At 36.5% G+C, this 18,145-nt stretch overlaps 2 protein-coding genes across 2 annotated transcripts; both read right to left on the bottom strand.

Moving 5' to 3' along the window:
• Positions 1 to 4,963: 4,963 nt before the first annotated feature.
• LOC109181152 (leucine-rich repeat extensin-like protein 2) lies at positions 4,964 to 5,992 on the bottom strand. Its single transcript, XM_019330906.1, has one exon. The coding sequence runs from the start codon at positions 5,990 to 5,992 to the stop codon at positions 4,964 to 4,966; it is 1,029 nt and encodes a 342-aa protein (XP_019186451.1).
• A 4,782-nt stretch (positions 5,993 to 10,774) lies between these two features.
• On the bottom strand, positions 10,775 to 11,482 carry LOC109181150 (zinc finger protein STAMENLESS 1-like). The gene has a single exon (XM_019330905.1). It carries the CDS (start codon positions 11,480 to 11,482, stop codon positions 10,775 to 10,777), a length of 708 nt encoding a protein of 235 aa, XP_019186450.1.
• Between the last annotated feature and the right edge of the window lie 6,663 nt (positions 11,483 to 18,145).

Below are 18,145 nucleotides of genomic sequence, written 5' to 3'. Positions count from 1 at the left end.
AACTTTCCTCCGGCTTGGGGCTGGCTCGCCTCCCTTCTCCTGAGCACATAGTCACCCACTTGGAAATAGCGGGGTCGGACCCGCTTATCGTGATATGCCTTGGTCTGCCTCTGGTAGTTTTCAGCTCGAATCGCGGCTGCTTCGCGCCTGTCATCAATCATGTGGAGGTCAATTCTATGGTTCTCCTCGTTCGTGTCAGGGTCGTAGTCCTCCTCCCGTCGGGAAGGTATGACTACCTCCGCTGGAGTTCGGGCTTCGAAACCGTAAGCTAAGGAAAAAGGTGTCTCCCCAGTAGCCCTCCGGGGGGTGGTGCGGTAGGCCCAAAGAATGGCGTCGAGCTCCTCCACCCACGCTCCCCCCGCGGATTCCAGTTTCTTTTTCAGGCCACCCACAATGGTGCGGTTGGCATTTTCCACCTGGCCATTTGCTTGAGGGTAGCATACTGCTACCCGGCTGTGGGTAATGTGCCATTCTGCACAGAACCCCTCGAACTCTTGCCCCTCGAATTGGCGTTCGTTGTCGGTGATGAGTTGCATCGGGACCCCGAAACGACACAAAATATTTTTGTACACAAAGTGCTTGCAACGGGCACTTGTTATGGTTGCCAGCGGTTCCGCCTCTACCCACTTGGTGAAGTAGTCCACTGCTACTATGAGGTACTTCCTTTTTCCCGACCCCATGGGCAGAGCTCCCACTAGGTCCACTCCCCACCTGGAGAAGGGGATGACCGAGCTGATGGGGGTGTAGCTCGTGGCTGGCCGGCCGGGGGTGACTTGGAAGTGTTGGCAGGTCTCGCAACCCCGGGCATAGTCGGCGCACTCCTTGGCCATTTTGGGCCAAAAGTACCCCTGTAAGATGGCCTTCCGGGACATGGCGAAGGCCCCCTGGTGGGCTGAACAGGTCCCTTCGTGGATTTCTTCCATGACTGACCTGGCTTCGTCTGGGTACAAGCAGCGTAGCAAGGCGCCGTTATAGGACCTCTTGTAGAGTATGTCCCCCATGACCACGTACGTGGGGGCTCGCCGTTTCACCAGCTTGGCATCGACCTCGTCAGGAGGTAGCGTGCCTGTCTTCTTGTACTCCTTGAGGTGGTCCAACCAGCAGGGAGGTCGGATTTGCACGGGTAGGACCGGGTAGGCATCCAGGCTGACCTCTTGAAATCTTCAATTCGGGCTATCTTAGAGATATGTTCCGGGGCCCCTTGGGCGAGCTTGGATAACATGTCAGCATCTGTGTTCTGGTCTCGGGGTACCTGTAGGACCTCATAATTGATCAGCTGCCCCAGTAGCTGGAGCACCACGTCCCGGTACCTCCTCATTCTTTCATCACTTACTTCAAATTCACCTGTGACCTGTCCCACCACGAGTCTAGAGTCACATCGGATTTTGAGCTTCTCCACCCTCATATTTAGTGCGAGGCGGAGCCCTCCCAGGAGTGCTTCATACTCGGCCTCGTTGTTGGATAATTTGAACGCGAAGCGGAGGGCGTAGTAGGCCCGAAACCCCTCCGGTGTTATGAGGACGACTCCACCTCCGCAGCTTTTGGTGCTGGAGGACCCGTCCGTTGAGAGGGTCCACCACTCCTCGTCTTCGTCCCTGACCCGCTCCGTTGCCTCCCGGGCAGTGCACTCGACTATAAAGTCAGCCAGCGCCTGCCCCTTAATGGCGGGTCGGGGCTTGAACTGGATGTCGAACTGGCTCAGCCGCATGGCCCACCTGACCAGCCTGCTTGCCGACCCCGAGGCCCTCAGTACTGCGTCTAGCGGCTGGTTGGTGAGGACCTGCACGGGGTGGGCCTGGATGTAGTGGTTCAGCTTCTTTGCCGTCGCATCTACTGCAAAAATGGCCTTTTCCACGGGTGTGTACCTGATCTCTGCTCCCCGTAGAGCTCGGCTCGTGTAGTATACGGGCCGCTGGACCCCCTCGTCGTCCCGGACCAGCACGGAGCTGACCGCGGCCTGCGAGATGCCCAAGTATAGATACAGGACCTCCCCCTTAACGGGTTTGGCCAGGGGGGGGGAGCGACATCAGGTACGTCTTGAGGTCTTCGAACGCCTTCTGGCACTCCTCGGACCATTCGAAGCCTTTAGTCTTTTTTAGGACTCCAAAGAACGGTAAGGCCTTCTCGGCCAACCTCGAAAGGAAACGGCCCAGGGCTGCCAATCGCCCGTTGAGGCGCTGGACCTCCCGGAGGGACCTCGGAGGTTCCATGTCCAGGATGGCCTTGACCTTGTCGGGGTTGGGCTCAATGCCCCTCTTCGAGACCATGTACCCCAAAAATTTCCCCCCGTGCACCCCGAAGGTGCACTTTTTGGGGTTCAGCCGTAAATTGAAGCGTTGCATAATTGAAAATACCTCGGTAAGGTCATCTGTGTGGAGGTCGGCATCGGTGCTCTTGACGATCATGTCGTCGACATAGGCCTGGAGGTTGCGACCGAGGACCTGCTTGAACACCTTGGCCACCATTCGGGTGTAGGTGGCACCTGAATTTTTCAGTCCGAAAGCCATAACCTTGTAGCAATAGACCCCCTCTGGCGTGGTGAAGGCTGTCTTCTCCTATGAGAATCAATAAACCCTGATAAGAATATATAATAAGAATAATAAACAAATAATATAGAACGATATCGTAAAGGTCGCGGTGGACCCGAATCAATAAACCCGGATAAGAATATATAATAAGAATAATAAACAAATAATATAGAACGATATCGTAAAGGTCGCGGTGGACCGTATATTATATTAATTGCCGTAGTATTTGGCTATTACAAAGATTCGGTAGGACAAAAGTGTGTAATAATCGTATAATCTAGAATGAATTGCCCTTTGTTAGGACATGGAGGGGGGGTTTTTATACAAGCAAACCCCCCAACCGCCTCCCCTTAAATCGGGGGTGGTTAGATCTCAAGTTTGACCGGGCCCCGGCGGACCGGGTCGGGTCGGGTCCCGAGCTCCCCGACCCGAGCTCCACGTAGGTCGGCTCGGGTCGGGGCACCTCCATGGTGCTCCGGGTCCGCGTTGCTCTTGGGCACCTCCGTGGTCCCCAGGGTCCGTGTTGCTCTTGGGCACCTCCGTGGTCCCCCAGGTCCGTGTTGCTCTTAGGCACCTTCATGGTCCCCCGGGTCCGTGTTGCTCTTGGGCACCTCCGTGATCCCTCGGGTCCGTGTTGCTCTTAGGCACCTCCGTGGTCCCCCGGGTCCGTGTTGCTCTTGGGCACCTCCGTGGTCCCCCGGGTCCGTGTTGCTCTTAGGCACCTCCGTGGTCTCCCGAGTCCGTGTTGCTCTTGGGCACCTCCGTGGTCCCCCGGGTTCGTGCTGCTCTTGGGCTCCACCAAGGTGCTCCGGGCCATGTTGCTACCCCGGGTCGGGTCGTGGGTATAATATATCCATCAATATATATATATATATATATATATATATATATATATATATATATATATATATATATATATATATATATCCCATTTTAAGTTATAAATTTATAATCTACATATTAATTGATTCTATACTTAATTAGTTATTGAATATATGAAGTCATTTTCAACTTTAGTCTTTAATTAATAAAATAATACGGAGTAACTATATTTGTCAATTAATACTTAAATAGAAATGTGTTGTAGTTAGAGACGTTAAAATGAGATTTGCTTGCCTGTCCGACCCGGCCCGCCTCTTATTTAGGTAGGGAATGAATTTCGAAAATAGTAGCACACCAAGGAGTGAATTTTTTATGCCCGCCCCGCGCTATCCTCGCGGGCCTGACAGGCTGCTCACCACTTATTTAAAAAATTATATATATATATATATATATATATATATATATATATATATATATATATATATATATATATATATATATTTTTTTTTTTTTCTGTCCAAAAAAATTATGTTTGACGTAATCAAAAAAAATAAATTTATAAATTTAGAAAAAATACTTCTTGGATTACTCATTGTCTTTTATGATAGTGTCAAATTTTGTTGACCATCGATAATTCAATCTTATTTATGTGAAATATAAAGGTTAAAAGATATACAATGCGCGAGAACAACGCTGTCGCAGACGAGTTAGCTAAGATGGCACCTAGAAGCAAATGTGACTGGATGGAATTTTATGAGCCGCCTGAGTGCATCAAAGGACTCTTGAGAATGGACCGGGTGCGTTATGTAACGCCCTATACCCGAGATTAGCCTCACTGGGTCTTCCCCACCCCTTTACCCAAAAAAAAAAAAAAAAAAGATATACAAATTCTTATTTGCAGGTCATTTTCCTTTATTACTTTGGTTAATTTTATCCGTATATGAACTTTGTCAATTCGATTTATGATTAAAGATTTTAATAAATTTTGATTTTCAATTAATCCAATTTGAAGATTAAAAATTCATTGCATTAACCAAATTATTAATAAATAAATAAATAAAATAAAATATTGGTTAATTGGACTAACTAAAATATAATTTGGTTTGATTAATAATTTCACCAAAATGAAAATTCAGTTTCTATTAAGTCATTTCAAAATTGTTCTAAAAAAAATAAAAATTAATTCATTTCAAAATCGATGTTTGATAGACATAAACCTTGACTATTTCATCATTTACAAAATAATAATTTTATCTTTTAACCTGACGAGCACGAGGGGGATGATTTTCCACTGGTGGCCTACTAGACAGTGGGCCGATTTCAGACATAGTCATCTCCGGTAGCAAAACCTGACGAGCACGAGGGGGATGATTTTCCACCGGCGGCCTATTGAACAGTGGGCCGATTTCAGACATAGCCATCTCCGGCAGCAAAACCTGACGAGCACGAGGGGGATGATTTTCCACCGGCGGCGGCCTACTTAGCAGTGAGCCGATTTCAGACAAAGTAATCTCCGGTAGCAAAATTTGACGAGCACGAGGGGGATGATTTTCCACCGGCTGCCTACTGGGCTGTGGGCCGGTTTCAAACATAGTCATCTCCGGCAGCAAAACCTAACGAGCACGAGGGGGATGATTTTCCACAGGCGGCCTACTGGGCAGTGGGCCGGTTTCAGACATAGTCATCTCCGGCAGCCAATCTTGACGAGCACGAGGGGGATGATTTTCCATAGGCGGCCTACTGGGCAGTGGGCCGGTTTCAGACATAGTCATTTCCGACAGCCAAACTTGACGAGCACGAGGGGGATGATTTTCCACAGGCGGCCTACTGGGCAGTGGGCCGGTTTCAGACATAGTCATCTCCGGCAGCCAAACCTGATGAGCATGAGGGGGATGATTTTTCACCGGCGGCGTACTGGGAAGTGGGCCGGTTTCAGAGATAGTCATCTCCGGCAGCCAAACCTGACGAGCACGAGGGGGATGATTTTTCACCGGCGGCCTACTGGGTAGTGGACCGGCTTCAGACATAGTCATCTCCGGCAGCAAAACCTGACAAGCACGAGGGGGATGATTTTCCACAGGCGGCCTACTGGGCAGTGGGCCGGTTTCAGACATAGTCATTTCCGACAGCCAAACTTGACGAGCACGAGGGGGATGATTTTCCACAGGCGGCCTACTGGGCAGTGAGCCGGTTTCAGACATAGTCATCTTCGGCAGCCAAACTTGTCGAGCACGAGGGGGATGATTTTCCACAAGCGGCCAACTGGGCAGTGGGCCGGTTTCAGACATAGTCATCTCCGGCAGCCAAACCTGACGAGCATGAGGGGGATGATTTTTCACCTGCGGCCTACTGGGCAGTGGGCCGGTTTCAGAGATAGTCATCTCCGGCAGCCAAACCTGACGAGCACGAGGGGGATGATTTTCCACCGGCGGCCTACTTGGTAGTGGACCGGCTTCAGACATAGTCATCTCCGGCAGCAAAACCTGACGAGCACGAGGGGGATGATTTTCCACCGGCGGCCTACTGGGTAGTGGGCCAGTTTCAGACACAGCAGGTGAAAATGGATAAGCATAGGGTGGTGGCCTGGCGGCTAGAATCTCTGGCGAGGGAATGGGGTAGCCAGGCAGGAAATACGGCAGCATTGAGGGTGCCTGGTTCTAGTAGTTCACCTGACCGCTGTCGCCAGCAAGAAGGCGAGAAACCCCAAGGAAAGGAGAAAATGGAAAATCCATGAAGCTACCACGTCTAGTCCTCTTAGCAGTCAAATCCATAGCTCTCTCCGTCCGGTGCGCGTTCTGGTGCCCTCCCAAAGCATGCTTATTGTTGAACTTCTTGTCGCAATATTTGCATCAAAACTCATGCCTCGCCTCCGGCACCGCCACCACCGCCGCAGCACGATACTCTTCTCAAGACTGCCCACCGCCGCCATTGTCGATCGTCGTTGCAATCAAGATCCGAGATCAGACAAGTTTAATATAATAAACCTGTACGAGATAGGTAGGTAGCTTAGAATGTTGGATTTATATAGGGAGAGAGAACGTAGTTGTCGTTAAAGATAACATTCTCGTTATTATTATTATTTTTTTTATTATTATTTTTTTAAAATCATTGTGGTTTTATAATTTTATGCCATTTCAGCTTTAATTTTATGCTTTAAAGGATTTTAAAAGAATATTTTTCATTTTTTGGTCAGTTTGCATTTTTTCAATTGTGAACCGGTCAATTATAGATTAAAATATTTTGTTGATTTTTTACCAATTAAGTTAATAAGACAGGTTTATCTAGAGAACACTTTGGAATAGTGGCAAAGAGCTGTTTTTTTTTTTTTTTTTTTTCCAAGTATTTCATTAATTGGTTGAATTACCTTAGCTTAGAAGTTGTCGTACTAAGTGTCTTTTTTTTTTTTTTTTTTTTTTTTTTTTTTTTTTTGGTCTTCTTTAATTAAAATTCTAATTGATCTAATTTTTGTACATTAAAAAGTACTGTGATACGGACTAACATTTAGGAATTAGGATAAAGGTGACAATTTTTTATGTTATTGAAATGACAAGTGATGCTGCTAGTATACTACTACTGTTATGGATGTTATAATATATTAACATTATAATTGTAATGTTACGTTAACTATAAATATTTTAATTATTTATAAAATAAACTTAAGGATGGAATTTGATAATGTTGACTTGGATTGCTTGTCTTTTATCTTTTTCAATATTTTAAGAAAGTAAAGTTATTTGCAATAAAATACGGAGTATTTATATTAAAGGTAAAAATTTGTGTGAGACTGTTTCACGGGTCTTAATTTGTGAGCACGGGTGGAATATATTTGATTATTGAAGTCAATCCATTAATTAAATATTTGACTCATTAATTAAATATTTGGCCTGTCTCACAGATTAAGATCGTAAAACGGTCTCACATAAGTATTACCCTTTACTAGAACATATGAAGTGATATAACTGATTAAGCTAGCTTTTGGCATTTTTGGTTATCAGCCGATTTTTGGTTGTTGGATTTGAACATCTCAAAATGCTACTTTTAGCAGCATTTAAATTGATATGTGTGACCTCTGAAGCAAAGGTTCCACAGTATAGAGGAGCTATTCATTCGGATGGAAAATCTTAAGAAGTCTTTGTAAGATCAGACTTTCCCGTATAATACATATTACATGTTAGAGTTTTAATTAATTATGTGGTGCAGTGATAAATTATGCTGTGAAATCGTGTTCACCTGGTAAGATAGACACGATTTTAAAACTGTTTATATTTGTGAATATCGAGTTTAAACATGATGTATATAGAGTTCAATAATTATGAACATAGAATTCTATAATTAATTAATTATAAACATAAAGTTTTGTAATTGTAAATATAGAGTTTATAATTGTAAATATGAAGTTCAAAAATTATGAATATAGAGTTTTTTTAATTATGAATATAGTGTTCAGTAATTATGAACATAGAGTTTTGTAATTGTGAATATGGAGTTTAATAATTGTGAATATGAAGTTCAAAAATTATGAACATAGAGTTTTATAATTATGAACATAGAGTTCAATAATTATGAACATACACGGTTCCACAGCATAACAATCGTGGTGCAAGTTAATAGCGGCAAAATGTGTATTATGTTAAGAGTTTATGTGTATTATTATGTATTATGTTAGATTATTTGTATTATGTTACGAGTTTATGTGTATTCTACTATACAATTATGTACATTTGAAACATGAAATTTTTAGGGACACAATGCATTATGCACTCTAGTGCACAATATAACAATTGGTTAATAGGCTTGTTAAGTAGCTAGTTGGACTGAATAACTATAAGTAGTTGTTTTATTGGACCTTGTGCCTAAAATAAAGCATGTATTGATGGGATGCATGGTACTATATATATATATATATATATATATATATATATATATATATATATATATATATATATATATTACTTTAAAATATGGTACTCATGCGGTCAGAATAATACCAGTACACCATATATATTAACTTAAGCTATGGTACTCGTGCTGCTCAGAATAATACCAGTACACTATCTAGGGTTCTGAGTCAAATGTGATCAGACAAAACACCTAATAATGTTATTCCGCAGGTTTATCGTTCAAGAGGGGCAACACAACAAAATCAACTATAACTAGAGATCTACATGGCTTCCGCTTCCGTTATTATAACGTTAGATTTCTTGTAAATTGTACTATATATGATTAAATTATATTTAAATCTAACACTATTGTCACAACCGTCCATGTTGAGCTTTAACCACCCTGCGACCGGCTTCGTCCATCCCACCTGAGCATCGACTTGATCCGTGTACCTTGTAGTCGGAGTCATGTGCTTAGCAAAAGTCTCCTTGGTCTTCCCGTCATAACGAGTCAACCATTCGATTTTCTGCCCAAGTGCCCTCGTCTGAGACTTAAATAATAATAATAATAATAATAATAATAATAATAATATTGTAATATTGCAGTCTATTGTATCAAACTTATATTCAGTGTATGCTGGAAATTGTGATCAAACTATTACGTACAGAGAAGGAGAGAGAAGAAAGAGAACATGTACTAAATCAATCGGGGGGAAAACTTTGCTAAGAAAATTCTATAGAAAATACCTAGTTAGGAAAAAATAATACATGACGTATTTTAAAACATGTGTTATACATTGTTGCCTCAATAAAAACCTTAACTTATATTAAGTGAAAAAAAACTTAACTAACACGAAAAGAGTACAACCATAAACCAATCATAAACCTTCTGAGTATACTCTTCAAGATTTTGAGATTTGTCTATTTAAATATTTATTTGCAGCTTTCCCCTTTTGACATTACTATGTCACACTCATGTCTCATTAAAAAACCTCACTAGAAAAACTCAGTGAAAAAAGACGTTGTGAAGAAAAGAGTACATGATGTTTGCTCATGTCTTGCCCTAGTTGTTTCCTTAGAAAAACTTTAATTGAGAAAATTATATGAAAACTCTATCAAAGTAAAAAAGAATACATCTATTGGTCTTCAGCCCCAATTTTTCAGATTAACTCAGGTAAATGTCATTTCCCCTAAAGATTATCACTGACTAGAGTGAACATTCTGTATAACATCATCCTGTGATTCTTCTGGAGCTCACCTGCCTTGAATTTTAACAATACATATGCTCTGTTAAATATTTTAAACATACCCATTTATCATTTGTGTAATACAAACTTTATTGTTCTCATACACTGACACATAAAATAAAACAGGGAACTTGACATCATGGGAATCAAATAAAAAAACCACTATGTACCAAGTAGCCCACTTAGAATATATATATTGGTTTCTCGCATCATTCCGAAGTCCCGTCGATGACACTTTGCAGGTGATCCCAACGTCCGATCATGGCACGGCTGCGGTCGCTCCCTTGTCGTGGTCAACTGCCAGTGGTCAGATCGTCGATCGGCCAGCAGCGGTGCATATGCCATGAGCGATTTTTGGTGTAGTCACCGTCCCCGAAGTCTCAAGCGGTGCTCACCGTCGCCTCCTGTTGGTGCCAAAACATGGCAGCGCCTTTACTTGCCAAGGTGATACAGAGAACATCGGCGCCGACAAAAACAATCAACTAATTAACCATCATGCACGGGTGATGCAAGCTATTTGGCCTGAAACTTGATAAACCAAGAAAGTCTCCTCCCCATTTTTTTACTAGACATACATTCATCAGAATAATTGTGATCAAACTATTACAAAGAAGGAGAGAGATGAGAAAGAACATATGCATATAGTACCCTTTTTCTATTAATCACTGAACATATATATCTCCATGATCCGAGATAACCGTATACAAGTGGGATAATGGCTACATAAATACTTATATTATTTACAGCAAATATAAATTTTAAACATGCAAATGCAATAATCCAAATCCAAGATTAATAAAACAAGAAATTACACTTCTCTAGTAAACAAAATAAAATCACAACTTTGGTTTTCTGATCCACCATTGTTTATGTTGGATGTTTTGCTTGCTGATACTGAAAGTTAAGTTCTTGTTTTTGCAAAATATAAATAAAAAAAATAATCACAACTAAATAATTAAACTTCAAAAGTACAAATTTAACTAAAACTATTAAACAATCTTGAGATTAAAGAACTTAACAAAATGCATTATAATATCAAAATGACATAAAATCGTTTATTAATATAATGAAATTATTGTTTGCTGACAGACAAACAAACATGTATCTTTTCTCAAAACAAACAAACAAACATGTATCTTAAACCACAAACAAACAAACATGTATCTTAAACCATATATATATATATATATATATATATATATATATATATATATATATATATATATATATATATATATATATATATATATATATATATATATATATATAATGGAGTTCAATTTTTCCCATAGAAATTTCATAGCTTGAGAGTCAAGTCCAGTCCTCCATCCTCCATATCCTTGTTGATTTGTGGAGTATTCATTGGATTGGAGTTGATAACAATGGGACCTGCAAGCCTGCGAGGGGTGACTGGAAAGCTGTTGCCGCCGGGGATACTCATCGCCGACAGCCTACTGGGGAGTGGCCTGGTTTCAGGTGGAAATGGATAAGCATAGGGCAGCCTGCCGGTTGGAATCAACGGCGAGGAAATGGAATTGCCTGGCAGGAAATACGGCGGATTTGCAGCGGCCGCCTGGTACGAGTAGTTCACCTGGCCACCGCTGCCGCCGCCGGGAAGCGGAGGAAACCCAGCCAAAGGAGAACATAGAAAACGAGGCTGCAAGAAGCCATAATCCATGAACCCACCATGGCGGGCACTCCTCTTCCCATTTTTCTCCATATCTCTATCCATCCGGTGGGCGTTCTGGTGCCCTCCCAATGCCTGCTTGGTACTGAACTTCTTATCGCAGTATTTGCAGCAAAAGTCCAGCCTCACCTCCCCCGCCGCCGCCGCCGCATGCGGCGCGGGATCAGCTTCTTCTCCAGACTGCCCGCCCGCCGCACCGTGCAGCGCCGGATCAGCTTCTTCTCCGGACTGCCCGCCCGCTGCACCAACCTGCAGATCATCCTCACCCACTTCTTGAACCTTGATCTGCTCCATCTCCGCAATCGCCTGCGCCGCCATTGTCAATCGCTGTCGCAATCAAGGTCGGAGATCGACCGTACCAGACAAGTTTAATTTAGTTAAATTAAGATGTACGAGGTAGCTTACAGTACGTGTGGATTTATACTAGAAGAAAAAAGAAAAATTGTAATCTATTTCTCTCCATAATATGTTAATTATTAATGTTGTCTTTGAATTATTAATGGTGTAAATGTTGTTTTTTCAATTTTTAAAACGGTACATATATTGCTCCTCCCGTACCGTACATGAGGGGCAATACATGTACCATTAAAAATGTGGGATAACATTTACACTACGGGAGGTCACTATATGTACCGTTTTGAAAATTGAGGGACAATAATTTACACTACTAATAATTTAGGCATGACATTAATAATTAGTATATTATGGAGGGGTATAAATTACAATTTTACCTTAGAAGAAATATCATATTATTGTCGTTTTATTATTATATAGTAATTATATGCTTTTAAGGGAATTTCAAAAACAATATATATTCAGAATTTTTTACCATAACGTTTCACGTAAAAGAGCTGTATTAATTATCTAAATAGAAAGCGACAGACTGACTAATATGTCAATAATTTTTTTAAAGGTGTACAATCAACATTTACTTATCACTTTCTGTTTAGAAAATACGACATTGTAACATCTTTTTAAAGTAAGATTGATATATACACTATTACGGGTTTATCCTATTTAGGAAAAATAGGTACGATATAAATATGTTTCTTAGGAATATCTTCACTATTGAGCATACCTTAATTAGTATTGGGGATAAATAATGGTCTGAACTTGTACTGATATTATGTCTAGAAATTTAAGTATATATTTTATAACCATATGATTAAAGCGCTTAAAATAGATAACATTTCAAGTTTTCTTAATTAGTGTCTTAATTAATTTCGGGTTCATACTAACTTTGTTCTTGCTATTTTGAGTAAATACATGCTAGTTGTTTATTGCTTTCAAAAAATATTTCGTGTTCATACTCTCCCGAGTATCCCCATAAATATTTTACGATATATTATTGGATTTTTCCTACAAATTTTTAGATTGAATAATCCTAAAATATATGGAAATTAGATTTATTTATATTGGTGCTAAATTTGGTGTTATAAGGAACCTCAACAAGAATACAATGAATGCACATTAGCTGTAGAATTTGATTTGGATTGTGATATATATATCCCATTTTAAGTTATAAATTTATAATTTACATATTAATTGATTCTATACTTAATTAGTTATTGAATATATGAAGTCATTTTCAACTTTAGTCTTTAATTAATAAAATAATAACTATATTTGCCAATTAATACTTAAACAGAAGCGTGTTGTAGTTAGAGACGTTAAAATGAGACTTGCTTGCCGGCCCGACCCGCCTCTTATTTAGGTAGGGAATGAATTTTGAAAATAGTAACCCACCAAAGAGTGTATTTTTTTTTGCCCGCCCCGCGCTAGGCTCGCGGGCCTGACAGGCTGCTCACCACTTATTTAAAAAATTATATATATATATATATATATATGTTAGGAATATAGCGGAATAATGCGGAAGCGAAGAATCAAAAATTGAGAATTATAGAAGTTAAATAATAGGGAAAATAATATAAATGACAGAATAAGGCAATTGCTAATTTGGGAGATTATAAAATATATATATATATATATTAATCTCTAAATAGAGAATACAAAGAAAATATATATATTAAATATATACTCTACGTGAGAGAAGATAAAGAATTGAATGAATTAAAATTGATGCCTGATTACAAAGGAATTCTAGCCTATTTATACATTTCAAACTAGAGACAAATGTGGTGATTGTAAGAAGACCCAAGAAATTAGGTGAAGATGTGAAACATGGATGCTAGTTTCATGGTGAGTGGTCTTCATGATTTTGAGCCACACAATTTGAGCCACATATTATATCTAACAATCTCCACCTTGGATCAAATTCATTGTGAGAATTAACAATTGGAACAGCCGACTAAACTCAAGCACTACTTGAACTTAGCAACAGGAAGAGCCTCATAATAGCAGGATGGATCATCATCAACCTCCTGTGCGACTGAAAGAGCATAAGCAACCAAGTTGGTTTCATCATCACTAGCATACCTAGCAGGTTTTTTAATTGTCCTCTTAGGACGATCCATAGCAATGGAATACTCTCCTTGTGGCTCGACGAGAGGTGCGGTGCTAGTAGATGCATCATCTTTAGTATTACCATCAGCAGTAGTAACACTATCAATAGGCCTGAACTCAAACTCCACCTTCTCACCAGTACTTTGCGTCTCATCTGTACCGGGAACTTTTCCAGAAGAACGTAGTGCATTTTCATCAAAAGTGATATCTCGACTCAGAATGATTTTCCGAGAATCAGGAGACCATAGACGATACCCTTTTGACTCAGAGGCATAACCAAGGAAAATGCATTTGACAGCTCTCGGGTTCAATTTACCCGTACTGGAATGAGCATAAGCAGGACATCCAAAAACTCTTAAGATAGAGTAGTCAACAGGATTACCTGACCAAACTTCCTCTGGAATTTTGAAATCAAGGGATGAATGTGGAGATCTATTTACCAAATAGCAAGCAGTAGAAACGGCCTCGGCCCAAAAATCACGCCGTTTCCATAACCCAGCATTAGAGAGCATACAACGAGCTCTTTCCAATAGAGTCCTGTTCAAACGTTCGGCAACACCATTCTGCTGGGGTATACCAGGCAAGGTCTTGTGCCTGGCAAAATCTTTCCTAAAAAGACTAATAGTATCTTAATGATTCTTTTTCTTATACTGCTTATTGATTCTTTTCCATTTTTCTGAGTGTATAAAAAATTCACATCCTAACATTTTCTTCCATTCATTTCTATTTTCCCATATTATTATTAATTTCATTCCCAATATTATTCTATATTGTTTTAGCGTACGGCTTCATTCCATTCATTTCTATTTATTCATATTATTATTAATTGTTTAGGCGAGAACTGGTAAATGAGGATATTATTTTATTAATTAATATAGAATATAGATTACCAATTAAACTTAAAGTTTTTATTATAATTGAACAATAATATTATCAATTATTATTTGAAGATTTTGTAAAACTGTAAGTAAAATTGTATTACGGATAGGAAAATATATGTATTTTAATTTTAATTTAAATTATTAATAATTAATTCTATTTTATTTTTTAACAAAATCTTCCTTAAAGATTAATAGTAAAATAAAGCTAAATTATTAATAACCGATTCTATTATATTTTTTATGCATAATTTTTCTTAAAGATTAATATAGTAAAATTAAGCTACATTATTAATAACCGATTTTATTACATTTTTTTACGCATAATTTTTTATAAAGATTAATAGTAAAATAAGACTAAATTAGTAATAACCAATTCATTTTCTATTTTTTACGCAAAATCTTCCGTAAAAGATTAATATAAAATATCTTAATGATTATTTTCCTTATACTGCTTATTGATTCTTTTTCATTTTTCAGAGTGTAGAAAACATTCACATGAATAATATTTCCTTTCATTATTTTCCATACTTCCATATTATTATTAATTTTCTTTCCAATATTATTATTAATTGTTTGGGGGTACGACTTCCTTCCATTCTTTTTCATTTTTTCATATTACTATTAATTGTTTAGGCGGGAGCTCGTAAAGGATGATTTGTTTTTATTAATTAATATAGAATATAAATATAGATTAGTATAGAATATACATTACCAATTAAAATAAGTTTTTTTTAAAAAAAATATTATATTGAACAATAATATTACTAATTATTATTATTATTATTATTATTATTATTATTATTATTATTATTATTATTATTATTATTATTATTATTGGTTCACATAGTTGAATTATTTGTTTTTTATTTAATTATTATAAACATAAATGATATTTTACTAATTAATTTATGATATTTATCAAATTGTATTTTTTAAATATAGTGTTTTATCCATGCATTGCACGGAATTTTATTTTTGTTATTATGAATTTAAAATAAAAATAGAAAAAATAAAAAGATGTTTAAATGTACAATATAATAATATAGTTGGACTTTTATATATTTAGTCAAGTATCTATTTCATAACATACAAAATTAAAATTAAAATTTTGTATGGTTAATATATTCTCTAATCATGTACATATTTAGATAAATTTATAAAAAAATTCATATAATTAAGTTGATTTATTCCAAATTGTATTTCATATCTATATATGAAATTTAAAAATATGAATAATAAAAACTAAGAGAATTGTACTTAGAAATCAATAAAAAAATGTAAATTCTAAATTTTGTATGAATAAATAAATATTCTAATCGGACGCATATCCTTATATGATTGTATAATACTTTGTATATACACATAATATTTATTAATATGTATATAGGAAAGTCCTATAATATAATTTCATTAATTATAATTTATATTGATAGATTTATACTTAAAAAATTATATTTAGAAATTTAAAGAGTATATGTATGTATATTTAAAAAAATTATAAATATTCATGTTTTGTTAATTTTAAATTGCATTTCTTTAATTATATTTCATATTTTATTAATTATAATTTAATGAAATTGTCACAAATATGTCTATGGAAGAAATCATATATTTCTCAATTTCATTAATTATATTAATTATAATTATCAAATATTGTGGCAATTATTACAATAATTTCATTAATTATAACATTTGTTTTCTTCCAATATTTAAATACATTACCATAATAATAACACAAAAGAAGGAAAGAAAAATTATGAGAATAATCTATATATATATATATATATATATATATATATATATATATATATATATATATATATAATTAAGAGTAAAATCCTCCTAACCAAGTTTATCCCCTAAGTTTTGGGGATAAACTTGGTTAGGAGGATTTTACTCTTAATTATATATATATATATATATATATATATATATATATATATATATATATATATATATATATATATATAAATTGCATATTTACGATATATGCATATTTTGTGTTTATATAGTATAATTTTTGGTATCAAACATTTGAATGGTAATAAACGGGGGAAAACGTCAACATACAAATGATAATTAATTCTTTCATTACTATACTAATTTTAATGGTAATTCATTAATTATTATATTTCACGATGAGTCAGCCTGTTCATGCCCATCATTTTTCAAGAAACATAGAAATGAAATAGTCAATTATTAAAATTGTTTATGATTTCATTTTTAATTTTTGTCTAAAGTTAAAGATATATATTTTCGGCGATTATAACATTTTGTGTATTAACTGAAAATTTGAAAGTTTTACCTTTTTTGAGATCTCTTACCATTTTATAATTTCAATATTGTGCTATTTTGAACTCATCCATGGTGTATAAATACACTCTATATGACCATACAAAATCCATTGAGGAGACATTTGTACTCAAGAGTAAACTTCTCCTTAAACTAAATTCGGGTGTCAAGACAATCTCCGTTTTCATTCATAATGATATTCCTATTTCTGAGTCTCTCATCACCGTTCGGTACATCAATGATGTTTGGATTTCTGGGTCTTCCATTGTTCCCTTTGATCCTTATGATTGTGCCTTTGCCAATATTTTTTTATTTGGGTTCAGTACAACGTGGATTTTTTTGGGAGGTTTCTCTAATTAAATTTTTGGTTAAAAATTTATATTTCCTTTGTATTTTATTTTATTACTTTTTTATTTATTTATACTAATATGTGAATGGAGTAACACAAAATCTGAAATTGTATTTGTTATTTATTTCTTCTTTTAAAATAATCATTATTTTTGTGTTTTACAAAAATTTAGAAAAAATCAAATATAGCGAGATTTTTAATAGGTTAAACAAACACTCTACTCAAGTTGTGATATATATATATATATATATATATATATATATATATATATATATATATATATACACACACACACACACACACACACATATATATATTAATTATAAAAATGCTGTAAAATGAACTATGCTTGGTAAAAAAAAACCATAGAAACTTGAATGACATGTACAAATCTTGAAGTCAACATACTAACTCTAAGTTTCAGAAAATCTTACAAAATTATCAAAATTACCGTCTTTATCATCCTCGATTGCATCTCTACAATCTTTCATAAAAACTAAGGGTTCTGTTACAAATGCTTTTCCTCCTCAATTTCCTTTTGTTGAAGCAGAGCCTCCTTAAGTATCTTCAAACTCATACCACATGATATAAACTGCAAAACATATTGAAGTACATGAGAATATAGTTAGAAAAAATGTAGAAAATTCATACAAAAAAAAAAAGCAGAGGGATGAGTCTGGGATTCTTTGATTGAAGAAGCCATTGTATTTATAGGTAGAAAATACTAATTCAAAAGGAAAGTATAATAATTTATTTATTTAAGGGAAAGTATAATAATTTATTTATTTAAGGTAATAACATTATTATTATTATTATTATTTATTTATTTTCCATTTGACATTTATTTACCAAATAAGTTTTACTACAAAAGTTTTGGGGGGAAAATTTGTTAGGAGGATTTTACTTTTATATATATATATAGATATATAGATATAGATATAGATTAAAATATACTGTATTGATTTTAAATATTGTAATTTTGGTAGGGCCTCATTT

Source organism: Ipomoea nil, unplaced genomic scaffold, assembly GCF_001879475.1.
Source record: "Ipomoea nil cultivar Tokyo-kokei standard unplaced genomic scaffold, Asagao_1.1 scaffold1043, whole genome shotgun sequence".
In the NCBI taxonomy this organism is placed as follows: domain Eukaryota; kingdom Viridiplantae; phylum Streptophyta; class Magnoliopsida; order Solanales; family Convolvulaceae; genus Ipomoea; species Ipomoea nil.
This window is presented reverse-complemented; position numbering and strand designations above follow the sequence as displayed.

Coding starts and splice junctions, on each gene's coding strand:
- LOC109181152 (XM_019330906.1), bottom strand. CDS start 5,992: ATGCTGCCGTATTTCCTGCCTGGCTACCCCATTCCCTCGCCAGAGATT.
- LOC109181150 (XM_019330905.1), bottom strand. CDS start 11,482: ATGGCGGCGCAGGCGATTGCGGAGATGGAGCAGATCAAGGTTCAAGAA.